The sequence below is a fragment of the Odocoileus virginianus genome, chromosome 3, assembly GCF_023699985.2.
Source record: "Odocoileus virginianus isolate 20LAN1187 ecotype Illinois chromosome 3, Ovbor_1.2, whole genome shotgun sequence".
NCBI lineage: Eukaryota > Metazoa > Chordata > Mammalia > Artiodactyla > Cervidae > Odocoileus > Odocoileus virginianus.
The window spans coordinates 1,930,607-1,942,667 of NC_069676.1; the positions used below are offsets into that span (position 1 = coordinate 1,930,607).

The following is a 12,061-nucleotide window of genomic DNA, read 5'->3' on the forward strand; positions in this document are numbered from 1 at the left end:
AGCAGATGGCTTACTAGTGAATTCTTCTAATCATTTAAGGAAGTCCAATCTGTATACAAATCGGCCAGTGGGACAGATTATACATACAGAATCCGACCTATGCACATGTAGTCCCCATATGTATGACAAAGGTAGGTACATTGCATACAATGAGGAAAAATATAGTCTTTCAGTAAATGATCCTGGGTCAACTGAATATCTTATGGAAAATGTGGAAAATAAATCTTCCATAGAGGAAAACACAGAAGATCTCCATGACTTTACATGTCTTAAGTAGAACACAAAAGACATTAACTATAAGCGGGGAATACCCTGATTAATTGGACTATCCTAAAAATTTAGTACTTCGGTTTATCAAGTAACACCATTATTTCAGATGTGAAATAATATTTACAATATAGCTATATGACAAAGGAACAAACCCAAATAAGCAACCCTACAATATATCAATGAGGAAAGATTAGCCAACTAAATAGAAAATAGGGGAAAGACTTACAGAAATTTTACAGAAGAGAATATTAAATGATTAATAAAAAAGTTAAAAGATGATCAACTTCAGTCATAAGTTGAGATATAATGAGATACTCCATGTATCTTCTGGAAGGGTGAAAATATTTAATGACAATACTAAGTATATAAGAGGATATGGAACCCTCATATCTTGCTGGCTAGAGTATAAACTGCTATAACCACTTGAACTATTTGGTTTAAGTCTATTAAACTTGCATACTCATGAACTTAGTACCCCTAGCTATATGCTCAAGAGAAATGTATAATGTACATTCTCTAAAACATGTATAAGAAAGTTCATAACAGTTTCAGTACTACTGATAGCTCCAAGCTAGAAATAAAACAAAGGTCTAGCAACAGTAGGATGTACAAATGGTGGTAGGTTAATGCAGTGAAATATCGTACTTCAATGAGAATGAACTAACTACTGCTACATATGACAACATGGATGAATCTCAAACATACACCATGGAAGGTAAGAAGCCAGACACAAAAGAGTAGACATGTATGATTCCATTTATTAAACGGTTTAAAACAGGCAAAGCAAAGCTATGGTCAAGGCAGTAATGATCTCTAGGACAAAAGAAATAGAGAGGATAGGAGGGGGTTTCTGGTATTTGAGTAACATTCTATTTCTTGATATAGGTGCTGGTTATACTTATACTTTTTATAGTATTTATATTGTAAAGATTACACTTGTAATTTATGTATTTTCCTGTGTCAGAACTACTTCAATAAAAGTCTACCTTAAAAAATCTGGGAGCAGCTTTCAAAAAATAATAACAATTATAAATAATAATAATATTCTGGTTCAATAAAAACAATTGTCAACCTTCCTTTTTAGCAGCTATTAGACAGCTATGTCTATTTAAAGCCTTTTCTTGATTGTGATAATTAAAACTTACCACCTATATACAAGAGGAAATTGGCTTTTTAATGTTTTGAGTTTCAGGAAAACACTCATCTAATTGTGTATCAACCGGGGGTCAAACACACTTTGGTTCTACCACACTAAAGATGAACTGAGATGGGGAGAGACTGGATCCTCAAGTCAGTTCTCACTGGGGCCCAGGTCACTTCATGGAGGCTGAATTAGGAGCAATACCCACAGCTGCGTTGGCCCAAATTAAAAAAACAAAGTATGGTTTTAAACAATTAATACATAACTTGAGAGTATCAAGCAAGGCATGCAAGTAGTATGATCCAAACCCTACGCAACATAGTCAAGAGGTCACACCCAGAGAGGGACCAGAAACTGACCAAATTTCCTCCAAATCATCAAAAGTTTCAAGACCTGGCACCATCAGGTACATCTGGCAGTGGCAGTGGGTAAAATAAGGAGTATTGGTCAGTTTGTGTGTGTTAGTTGCCTCAGTCGTGTCCAACTCTTTGCGACCCTGCGGACTGTAGCCCACCAGGCTTCTCTGTCCACGGAATTCTCCAGGCAAGAATACTGGAGTGGGTTGCCATTCCCTTCTCCAGGAGATCTTCCCGGCCTGGGGATCGAACCCAGGTCTCCTGCATCGGAGGCAGATTCTTTACTGTCTGAGCCACGAGGAAGCCCAAGGTCAGTTCAGGAAGACTTTGTTGCCCCCAGGTCCTCCCCAACTCAGAGAAGCGAAAGAGCTTCTCTCTCCCAACTGCGGAAAACCTCTTTAAAAGAGGTCTGTAAGCAATCAAAGAGAAAATCCGAGAACACAGTGCCTATAAAGGGAGATGAAAGTGTTTTTGAAAATCATTATATTTAGAGGTAAAATATTTTAATTGTAAAATGTGAATAAGAGCTTACAAATAACACATGAGTTCTTAAAAAGGATGGCAGAATTTGAAACCTCAACAGAGAATTCCCACCATAAACAATTGGAAAATCATCAGGGAAAAAAGTGAAAAAAAAAAAATATTTTTAGGCAATGGATAAATGACAGGGAAAGATTGATTAAGATATTTTTAAAATCTCGATAGATGAAATGGAAGACACCTGTCAAAAAGACACCTGTCAAAACTGAATAAACCAGTAGAACAAAAAAATCCATAAAGATGGAAATTTTAACAAAAAGTTAAAATTACAAGACCAGTCCAGGAAGTATCAGGCATACCATCAAGAGAAAATAGATAAAGCTAAAGGTGGAAATTAAAAAATACTAGAAGAAAATGTCCTAGATCCACAGGGCAGAAATTCAGATGGAAGGCTTGCCAGTGCTTAATGGATCCAAGTATAGGACCAAAACAGGGTCCATCACTAAGAAACACTGGAGTAAATGCGGGCATCCTGCAAGCTTTCAGAGAGGAAAAATGGATCACACACGATGAAGAACCTGAATGATTTTGGATTTCTCAATACCAGACTGAAGACTAGAAAATACTAGAGCAATGTCTTCAGAATTCTTAAGAAAAAAAGATGTTCAGTGCTGAATTTTACCAGTGTTATGGGAGAAAAAAAAGACATTGACAGATGCTAGGTTACCAAAAACTTATTCCCGTGCATCCTTTCTTTGGAAGCTACTGGAAGACATGTGCCACAAAAGGAAGAGAGAAGCCAAGGAAAAGGATGACGTGGGACATGCGGGCCAGGAAAGATGGGATTTGCAGGAGGATGACAGCTAAGGACCTGCTAGAACAGAGCAGGTCAGATTGCTCCAAAAGAGAATTTTCCAGGAAAATGAGATTGTTAGGATGACTGCTGACCTAAAATTCTTGAGAAGAGATGCAGACGAGAGAAAGTCTGAGATTAAATTAAACTAAATGAACCCCATGAAAGACTGCTTAGGAAAGCAAAGGCAAAAGTCAGGATTACTACATGCATCAGCTGGGAACAGCGCTTCAGAATGTCATCACTGACTATTTCTCTGACCAAAAACACACTATACTGGGAGGACAAGGAATGGAAAAGGTAGTAAGACTTGTAGTTTGGGAAGTGAGTTTAGTCCTCACTTTTTAGAGAAGGAATTCAGTAAATAATACCTAAAACTGAGGTCAATAGGTAGCAATATAAACACATTCCTTGAAGACATGGAAGCAAATACACCAAATAATCTGCTAACAGGAGAGAAAATGGTTATTTCTAAAGAGGAGAGAACAGAGATAAACAGGGACAAGAGGCCATCAGTTTTCATAATGAACACTGTAATTTCATTAAACTAAATGTATTATTGTGATGAAATTTAATACTGAAAATAAAGAAAAAGAACAGAATAAACTCCAAAAAAGTCAAAGGAAAGAAATAATGAAGAGCACAATTTAATGAAATAAAGATAAAATAGAAAGCATCAATAAAGTTAAACATTTATTTATTAAATTTATTTAAAAAGGGAAACTTTGATAAGATTTATACAGAAAAAAAGACAAAGGTAAATATTATTAGAAAACAATTACGCTTTGATTCAACAAATACATAATGGGACCTGGCGAGCTGAAATATAAGAGCAAATGTGATCAAGTCTTTCTCTCATGGATATAAGGGTAGAAAGGATCATTTTAAAAGGACACAGAAAATGTTAAAATAAAGATCATTAAGACGAAGACTGATTAAGAACTTCAGCCAGTAAAGAAAAAGATAAGCTATAGACTGGCACACTATTAACTGATAAAGTATTAGATTCCTGAATATCTCCTATAAGCAAATAAGACAAACTGTAACAGAAAAATGGAGGAAAAATATGAATATTTCACAGAACACAAATAATCAACATATGAAAAGATGTTCAATTCCACTAGGAAACAAGGAAGCACTGATTAAAATCATAATGAGATAACATTTCTCAGGAATTCTGAGAAATTATACTTGAGTTACTTGAGTAACAGGAACTTGCATCAACTATTAGTATAATTAGGACCAATTAATTTAATCAGCAATCTGGAACCATCTAGGAGAGCTGAAAAAGTATATACTCTTAAACCCAGTATTTCTACACCTATGAATATACCTAAAGAAACTCCCAAACAAGGAGCATATATTTTAGAAAGCATGTACAAGAATATCTAGGTCAGCAGTATTCAGAAAAAGTCTGGAAACAACCTACAGTCTGTCAGCAAAACAGATTTAAGGTACAGCCAGTGAAGAAGTATCAAGAAGTATCAAAGCTGCACATCTCAACAAGGATTTTTAAAATGCAAGCTGTGAGACTTCCCTGGAGGTCCAGTGGTTAAGACTTTGAGCTTCCAGTGCAGGTGGCTGGGGTTTGAGCCCTGGTGGGAGAACGAAGATCTCCACATCACATGGCTTGGACAAAAAGTTATTAAAAAAAAAAAAAAAAAGCAAGCTGTGGAAAAGTATCTATAGTACAATATATCTATATACCAAGCTTTAAAGCATGCAAAGCTAAACAATATTGCTCAGAGCTATGGATAAATGTGGGCTTCCCAGGTGGCGCCAGTGGTAAAGAATCCTCCTGCCAAAGCAGGAAACACAAGAGATGCAGGTTCGATCCCTGGATCGGGAAGATCCCCTGGAGTATGAAGTGGCAACCCACTCCAGTACTCTTGCCTGGAGAATCCCATGGACAGAGGAGCCTGGCAGGCTATAGTCCATAGTTTCGCAGAGTTGGACATGACTGAAGTGACTTGGCATGCATGCATGGATGGATAAATGTGGTGAAGGGCATAAAGAGCCAGTGCTGGAGCTAATGTAAAACTCAAGCTAGGGGCTCTCTGGTATGAAAGGAGGAAGATTTGATGAGGAGGACATATCAAACTTCACAGGTGCAGCTGTGTTCTGTTTCTGGACCATGGAATGTGGGGGCTGTTTGCCTATTATTCAGACTGTTCAAAATACACCAGTATTTTTGGGCTTTCCTTGTGGCTCAGCTGGTAAAGAATCTGCCCACAATGCAGGAGACCTGAGTTTGATCCCTGGGTTGGGAAGATCCCCTGGAGAAGGGAAAGGCTACCCACTCCAGTATTCTGGCCTGGAGAATTCCATGGACTATAGTCCATGGGGTCGCAAGGAGTTGGACACAACTGAGCAATTTTCACTTTCACAGAGTGGGGAGGCTGTTTACCTATTCTTCACACTGTTCAAAATAGTATATGTTCTGTTCTGTAGACAGGGTTACAGTATCAAAATACATCTGTCTGAAGTTAAAAAAAAGGAAATGATAATGCTAAGTGTTAAAATAATAGTATGAAAGAGAAATAAGAGCTAATTCTCTACAAAATGTCTCAACAAATTTTAGAGAAAAAAAATGCAGATAAAAATGAGAAAGAGGATATAATATAAAATATTAAAATTATAGATGAATATCATGCACAGTTGTAAATGAATACATTTCATAGCTCAAAAAAAGATAATTTAAAGCTAAAGGGCAAAATGTGCAATTGATATAACAAAAAGAAACAAAAGATATAAAGAGATTAATAAATAAGGAAAAAATGTAAAAAGTTACTAGCAAACTACTTAAATTAAGGGATGAGGCAGTTTTCCTTCAGGTTTACTTAGTGAACAATTTCTGTATAAGCAAAACTATTTTGGAGAAGGGTGGAAAATCACACAGTTTGAGGGTCATGCTGGTTTAACCTTCATCTTGCCTTGCATATGCTGAAATTAGTTAACCACACAGAAGCTTGTTTTCCTGTAAGTAGAGTTAATCATCTTTGCCTTACAAGTTGTAAGGTTGAAATGGGGCAGCTAACACATCTCCAGAGATCACCCAGCAAAGTGCTGATCCACACAGGCTCAGAAGTCAGCTCCTGTGTCAGCTCACAGCCCAGAGAAGAGAAAAATTTTAAAGGAAATCTACCAGAAGGACTTTTTCTTACTATGAAGAAAATTAAGTGTCTGTCTAAACCAAGAGTGACTGATGCAACAACAGAAAAGTTCTAGATCCTCTCCCTTGAAAAATCATAGATAAACCTATTATCATTGTTCTATATGGTCTTTTAAGTCCTAGCCAGTAATTAAGAAGTGAAACAGAAAGAAGAAAACCTAAAACTAAAAATGAGATTCATTGAATAAGAAGAATAAGAATTGGAGAGTGACATGAGGGGAATAAATATTTGGAAACAACTACCACTTTTTTATAACAGCAATTTGCAGTTGAAAAACAAAAGGAAAGAGGTTATATTAAAAAACAAAAATATAACTTTAACAGGAAATTGAAGGAACTTTTTGGGGATAATTCCCTGGTGGTCCAGTCGTTGGGTCTCTGCACTTCCACTGCCGGGAGCCTGGGTTTGATCCTTGGTCAGGGAACTAAGATCGCACAAGCCTCGTGGTGCAAAAAACAAACAAACAAACAAAACCCCAAAACTATATTGGGAGATATAAAACAAGATTTCTTTCCGTGTCTGACTGGCTGACCACTAATCATCCTTCATGAATTAGCTCATGGTTTGGGGTGTCCAGGAAATTCAGAAACAAGTGGTGCTGGAGCAGAGGTTTGCGAAATGCATCTGGGAAGGGCTGAATCATCATTCCCTGGATTTTCATGTCATTACTGACAACTGACTCTAAAATCCCTTCTAGGCATAAAAGTCCTCCTCAGTTTCACAATCACCCCACAGAAGTACAATAAAGAATTTGTGTCAATGACGAATAATGGAAGAATAAAAAGAATAAATGATGTTATTATGCCAGAGTACTGGGACAGTGGATTAATTTCTTTTAATTCCCATCCCATCTTTTTCTGTTATAACACTGCTTATATAATACAGAGTGAAATACTAAAAGTGCCTTAGTTTGGCTGTAATAAGCATACGAACTCCGAATACTACTGAGGCAAGTTAAAAGATTTTGATAACTGAGTTTTGCAGTTAAGACATTTAAATTCTATAACAGATTAGATCCTAGACATTCTAGGTAAAGTTATTTACTGTAGGATACAAAGTCCTCCCTACTTCACTGGGTTCCTGTGAAAAATCAACAACAAAAGGTTTTTAAAAATATTTTGCAGTTGGCAAAACTGGCAGAAAGTGAAAATGTTGTAATGTCTTGAATAAGGCAATAGCTCTCTAGAGTATTCACGGATTTGGGGAGAGGTCCCCCTGATCCTGCTCTTGAGCTGCCAGATCCGATGGGTTCTTCAAAACAAATAACAGCCACTAAACTAGCGTGTTCTCTGTATCCCTAGGCAGTAAGTCTTTGCCACCTACTAGGTGCCAAGCACCTTGCTGGGTATGAGCAGAACAAAACATGCAATAAATCTGGCTCTGCGTGTACGGTACTTACAGCCCCGCACAGCACTGGGAGAAGGTGCAGAATAATAAAGCTGGTGCGGATACACGTGGATGAACAGACATGAAGGTGGTGGGAGAAATCCGCAATGTTCGTCTGGAAGAGCTGCCTCGGTGGGCACACAGTGACTGGCCCTGGGGACCAGAAGCTGCTCAGCTGTGTGAGACCCAGTGCTCCTCCTCCTCACTGGAGGAGTCTGACAGAGACTGCATGGCCAGGTGCTCAGGGGACAACAGGACAAGCAAGCACCGTGCGTGGCACAGAGCTGCCCACCTATGCCGAACAGAGAGAGGACGGTCCAGAGAGGCACAAGCTGCCACAAGAAAGGAGTGCCAAATGCACAAGGGGACAAACGTGGCAACAAAGCATTTAGGTGAATGTGAAGGGAAAAGATGCTCGTGTCTCAGTCCACAGGCCCGGTGCACATGCTGAGTTGCTCCCAATGCCTCCCACATGCAGGATGCTTACCAAGACAGAAGCCTCCCAAGGAGTCCTCTGGCATCCACGCTTCCCCTTTTCCCAACTGCGAAAACATATCTGGTTTGGGTCCTAAGAGTCCTGTTTTTGAGGGAGGGAAAAAAAAAAAAAAAAGGGCCATATCTGTTCATCCCAGAGATAAAATCACTGCAAGGATGAGACCTGGAACTTCCTGGAAAAAAGCTGACGGGATAGGGGCCCAGGGTAGAGAAGAGTTCCCAGGAAGAGGAAAAGAAGGTTCAGGGGTGACAAAGCCAATCTGTTCCTGTCCTTCTCCCTGCTAGAAGGGACGGAGGATTTGACTTCTAGTCGCCTTTGAGACATCTGCACTTAGACTCCAAACAGCCCTGTGCCCAGGACACAAAGGAGAGGCACTGACATAACATCCTTAGAACAGCTCACTCCCAGTCCAAACTGCTGTATGGAACCAGTTCAAGGAGTCCAAAGAAATCTCCCAACGTGAAGATGAGCCTCCAGAGGCCCCCACTTACCCAGGGACAGCAGGTTGCTGTAGTTCTCGAGCATGACATCCCGGTACAGGGCCCTCTGAGCAGGACTCAGCTGCGCCCACTCATCCCGGGTGAAAAGCACGGCCACATCCTTGAAGGTCACCGATTCCTGTAAGGGCAAACCCATCCCTGTTGACTGAGGGCTTCTCCCTCATGTGGCTCTCTGGGAAAGGCTTGACGAGGAGCTGGCTGAGACCTGCGCGACTGTTAGCACAGAGCGGGCTGGTCTTCTGTGAGAAGGGAAGCATTTCCTCAAGGTCTCTAAGGGTCGACCTTTTATCAGACTTAGCTTCCCACTCTGAAGAAAAAGACCTTGTGGGAAAGATACTCTTCCTCAGCACTGGGACTTCACAGTAACTGTTCATTTTGTCCAAAATATTTTCTCCCATCTCCATCAAACTGCCACAGCCCTGCCTGTGTCTCCACCCCTATGACCAATCACACCCAGGTCCTGGCTTCAACATTACACCTTCAGCACCCCTTCTCAGCTGTTCCCGTATCATCTGAGCAGGGTCATTCAAGCACTGCCTCACTTTACTAAGTTTTGGTTTACTTTCTATTTCCCCCACTGCACTATTAACTGCAAGAAGCTATGGACCATTGCTTCTTCTCCCTTGTCTTGTTATCATGTCTTCTAGAACATGGCCCATGTACCCAGCACCCACAATATATGTGTTACTCAGCAATTCCTGTTTTTTTTCAGCTGTTCACCTGCTCACCCTCAATATATACATACCATTCTCATGAAAAGTCCTTCTGAACAATGTGACATTATTCCCTCTGATCACAACTCATCCCTTCTGTGGAAACTCTGGACAAGAGGCCAAGGGAGCTAGTGTGCACTGAGAAATAAGAGTTAAGTAGAGGCCCAGAGAAGAAAGCGAAGGGTCCAAGAGAAAGGACTTTCAGGTTATTTTAGACCTTCCCTGCATAGCTGAAGTATAGCTGCGTTTTTGCCTTAACTTTGGCTGATACCCAGTATCCTCCCAATAAAGGCCTGCTTCTGCTTAATCTGAGTTGGGTTTCTGTTACCTGCACCCAGAGCCTTGCACAAAGTAGGCTGAACCAAAGAACACCTGTTTGACTGAATCCATAAACCAATCTGTCAGGACCGTTGTTCACCTTTGTGTCACAGGCATGGAACATAATATCTGGCACATTTTACACCCCTAACATAGGTCTTTTGAAAGGCAACCAAAAGTATAGCAGCCTGTAAACCCAAGACAATTGTGTGACACCAACAATGAATTTGAGGAAAAGGCTAGGGAAGGGAAATATCACAGTGGACTGGCACCGTGAAGAAAGGTTTCAAAGGAAAACCAGTGCCTGAGATGCGCTCTAAAGGACAAGCTAGAAATCAAGGAGAAGGGTGAACAACCAGTAAGCTGGGACTGGGTTGACACAGTACTTTCAATCAGCTGCTCAACTCGTCAGTGATTTCTGCCACAGATTCCTGCCCTGGACAGATTTACATGTCAATAAATTAGAACAAATTGATCAGAATTTATACACTCAAATGAATGCCGTCTCCTTCAAAGTGGAGTCCATATCCTTATTCTAAAAAAGCTAGCACTGCTCAAAGTTTTCTAATAATTTATTGAAATTGAAAACATACCATTTGAAAGGTTCACTGGTAACCAACATTCCTCTGAAGTAAAAAGCCAAATACCATTGGAAAAAAAAGTGTCCAGTAAATCCTACCTTCCTAAGAAAGCAGTCCAATCTCACTCTTCTATCACTGTGTTAGGCATTGCCTTTACCACTTTAGACCCTTAATTTTAGTTGCTAGTGGAAAGAGGGCAGGTTTCCACTCTGGACCAATCTGGGTTTCACATACAGTTGTGTCATTTATATGACCTTTAGCAAGTTCCTGAGCTCTGACAACCACCAGAATGAACCCAGCATGGGGCAGAAAGCATGGGAAAAGAAGCAAGTGGGTCAGGCTCCTGAGTGAGATTGGACTGGGAGAAAAGCTTCCGGTCAGGGGAAAGAAACATGTCCACCCTCTTCAACCATTATACTCAAATCTAAGGCAATTTAGAGGGGGAAGCCCACAGTGACCCCTCACTCACCTGGACCATGGTGGGCAGGCCCCTGACTGCCATTCCTTCTTCTCAGATGAGCCTTTTTAGAGACAAGCAGAGTGGAAATCCTCAGGCTGGAAACACCTATTGTTTATGAGGAGAGGACTGGGTCAAAAGACATCACACAGCAGTGGGGAGCTTTGAGCATTCACACCCTGGGAATCCTCCAATACCCGAAAGAGTGAATTCTTAGTCCCTGTTTGCTCCCAATCCTCTCTCCTCCTCGGGGATATTTCTGCTGGCCTCCACTGTACAGGCAATAAATAGCTCATCTTGCTCCTACTCCCACTATCCCCCATCAATTTCCCCCTAGCAATCTGAGTCAAATTCTCCGTATCTTTCCTTCTGTATCTTAAATACTTTGACTTTTCCTTGAAAAAAAGCATTCTCCAGCCCGATCTCACACTTTTTACACACCCTCTGGCCTTTGGCCCTTAAATCACGCTGAGAGATCTCAAGAAAAGTGTGACTCCTGCCAGGACACCTGCCTAATCCTGGGACGGGAGTAGAGGACGCAGGGAAGGAGGGTCTTCTTTTTCCTCAGAAAAGAAGCTAAGAAGGCTGCATCTTCACTGTTGAGACGTCTCTCAGGCTACGCCGTTCTCTAACCTCAGGCCTCGCCTTCTCTGGGACGCGGTCTGGGTGACCTGGAGTGAAAAGGTGGGCGAGATGCAGCGTGTGTGGGGGGGTCGGGTGGGGGTGTTGGACGCGACGAATTTTAAGCGTACAACCCACCCACCGGCCCTCTGCCTCTCAGCGAGGTCCCCTGGGGAGCCGCTTCTGTGGTTGCGCAGCTGCAGACCCGGCCTCAGCGAACTCCAGATGCAGGCATCCGAACCGCACCCGGAGCATCTGCCACCGAGCGTAAACGGGATTACCGGAGCTCGTTCCAAACCACAAGCCAGTGACCCTGACCGCATCCTTCTCTACATGCACCCGCGGATTCGGACCCTAAACCCGCGAGCCCACACTTGGCCTTTGTGTCTTTGGAGTCTAACCTTGGCCATACATCCAGGGAAGTCTGGGGCGTCAGATCAGCGCCCTTCAGAGGACCACGACCCAGACCGACTCGGTTTTCAACCGCCCTTCGCACCAGGCTCCACCGCCCCAAGGCTGCTCCCGCTCTCCCGACACGGCTTCGGCCACCGTGCCTAGTCACCGCTGGGTCGCCCTTCGAGGACCCTCTGCCAGCGGTGGGATCCGCACCGCCACATCGCAGGCAGAACACAATGAGCCGGTCTGCAGTCCAGGTCGGCACTGCGCTTGCGCGTTGTCGAGGGACCTGCTCGGCCGGACTCTCACAGGTCGGGGAG

General features: G+C 42.0%; 1 protein-coding gene across 9 annotated transcripts in view; it reads right to left on the reverse strand.

The window, feature by feature from the left end:
- ZNF454 (zinc finger protein 454) overlaps positions 1 to 12,058 on the reverse strand; it is a 47,804-nt gene extending 35,746 nt beyond the window's left edge. The window contains exons 1-6 of one of the 9 annotated variants that reach the window (XM_070461013.1): positions 11,747 to 12,042; positions 11,237 to 11,395; positions 10,737 to 10,832; positions 8,647 to 8,773; positions 8,147 to 8,236; positions 4,646 to 4,729 (exon numbers count right to left, since the gene is read on the reverse strand). In XM_070461013.1, coding sequence (XP_070317114.1) covers positions 4,722 to 4,729; positions 8,147 to 8,236; positions 8,647 to 8,773; positions 10,737 to 10,769 — 258 coding nt within the window. In that variant the 5' untranslated portion in view covers positions 10,770 to 10,832; positions 11,237 to 11,395; positions 11,747 to 12,042 and the 3' untranslated portion in view covers positions 4,646 to 4,721. Of the gene's footprint in view, positions 1 to 4,645; positions 4,730 to 8,146; positions 8,237 to 8,646; positions 8,774 to 10,736; positions 10,833 to 11,165; positions 11,396 to 11,746 lie in introns of those variants that run through there. The other 8 variants (XM_070460998.1, XM_070460994.1, XM_070461003.1 and 5 more) reach the window with 8 other exon arrangements.
- Positions 12,059 to 12,061: the final 3 nt, after the last annotated feature.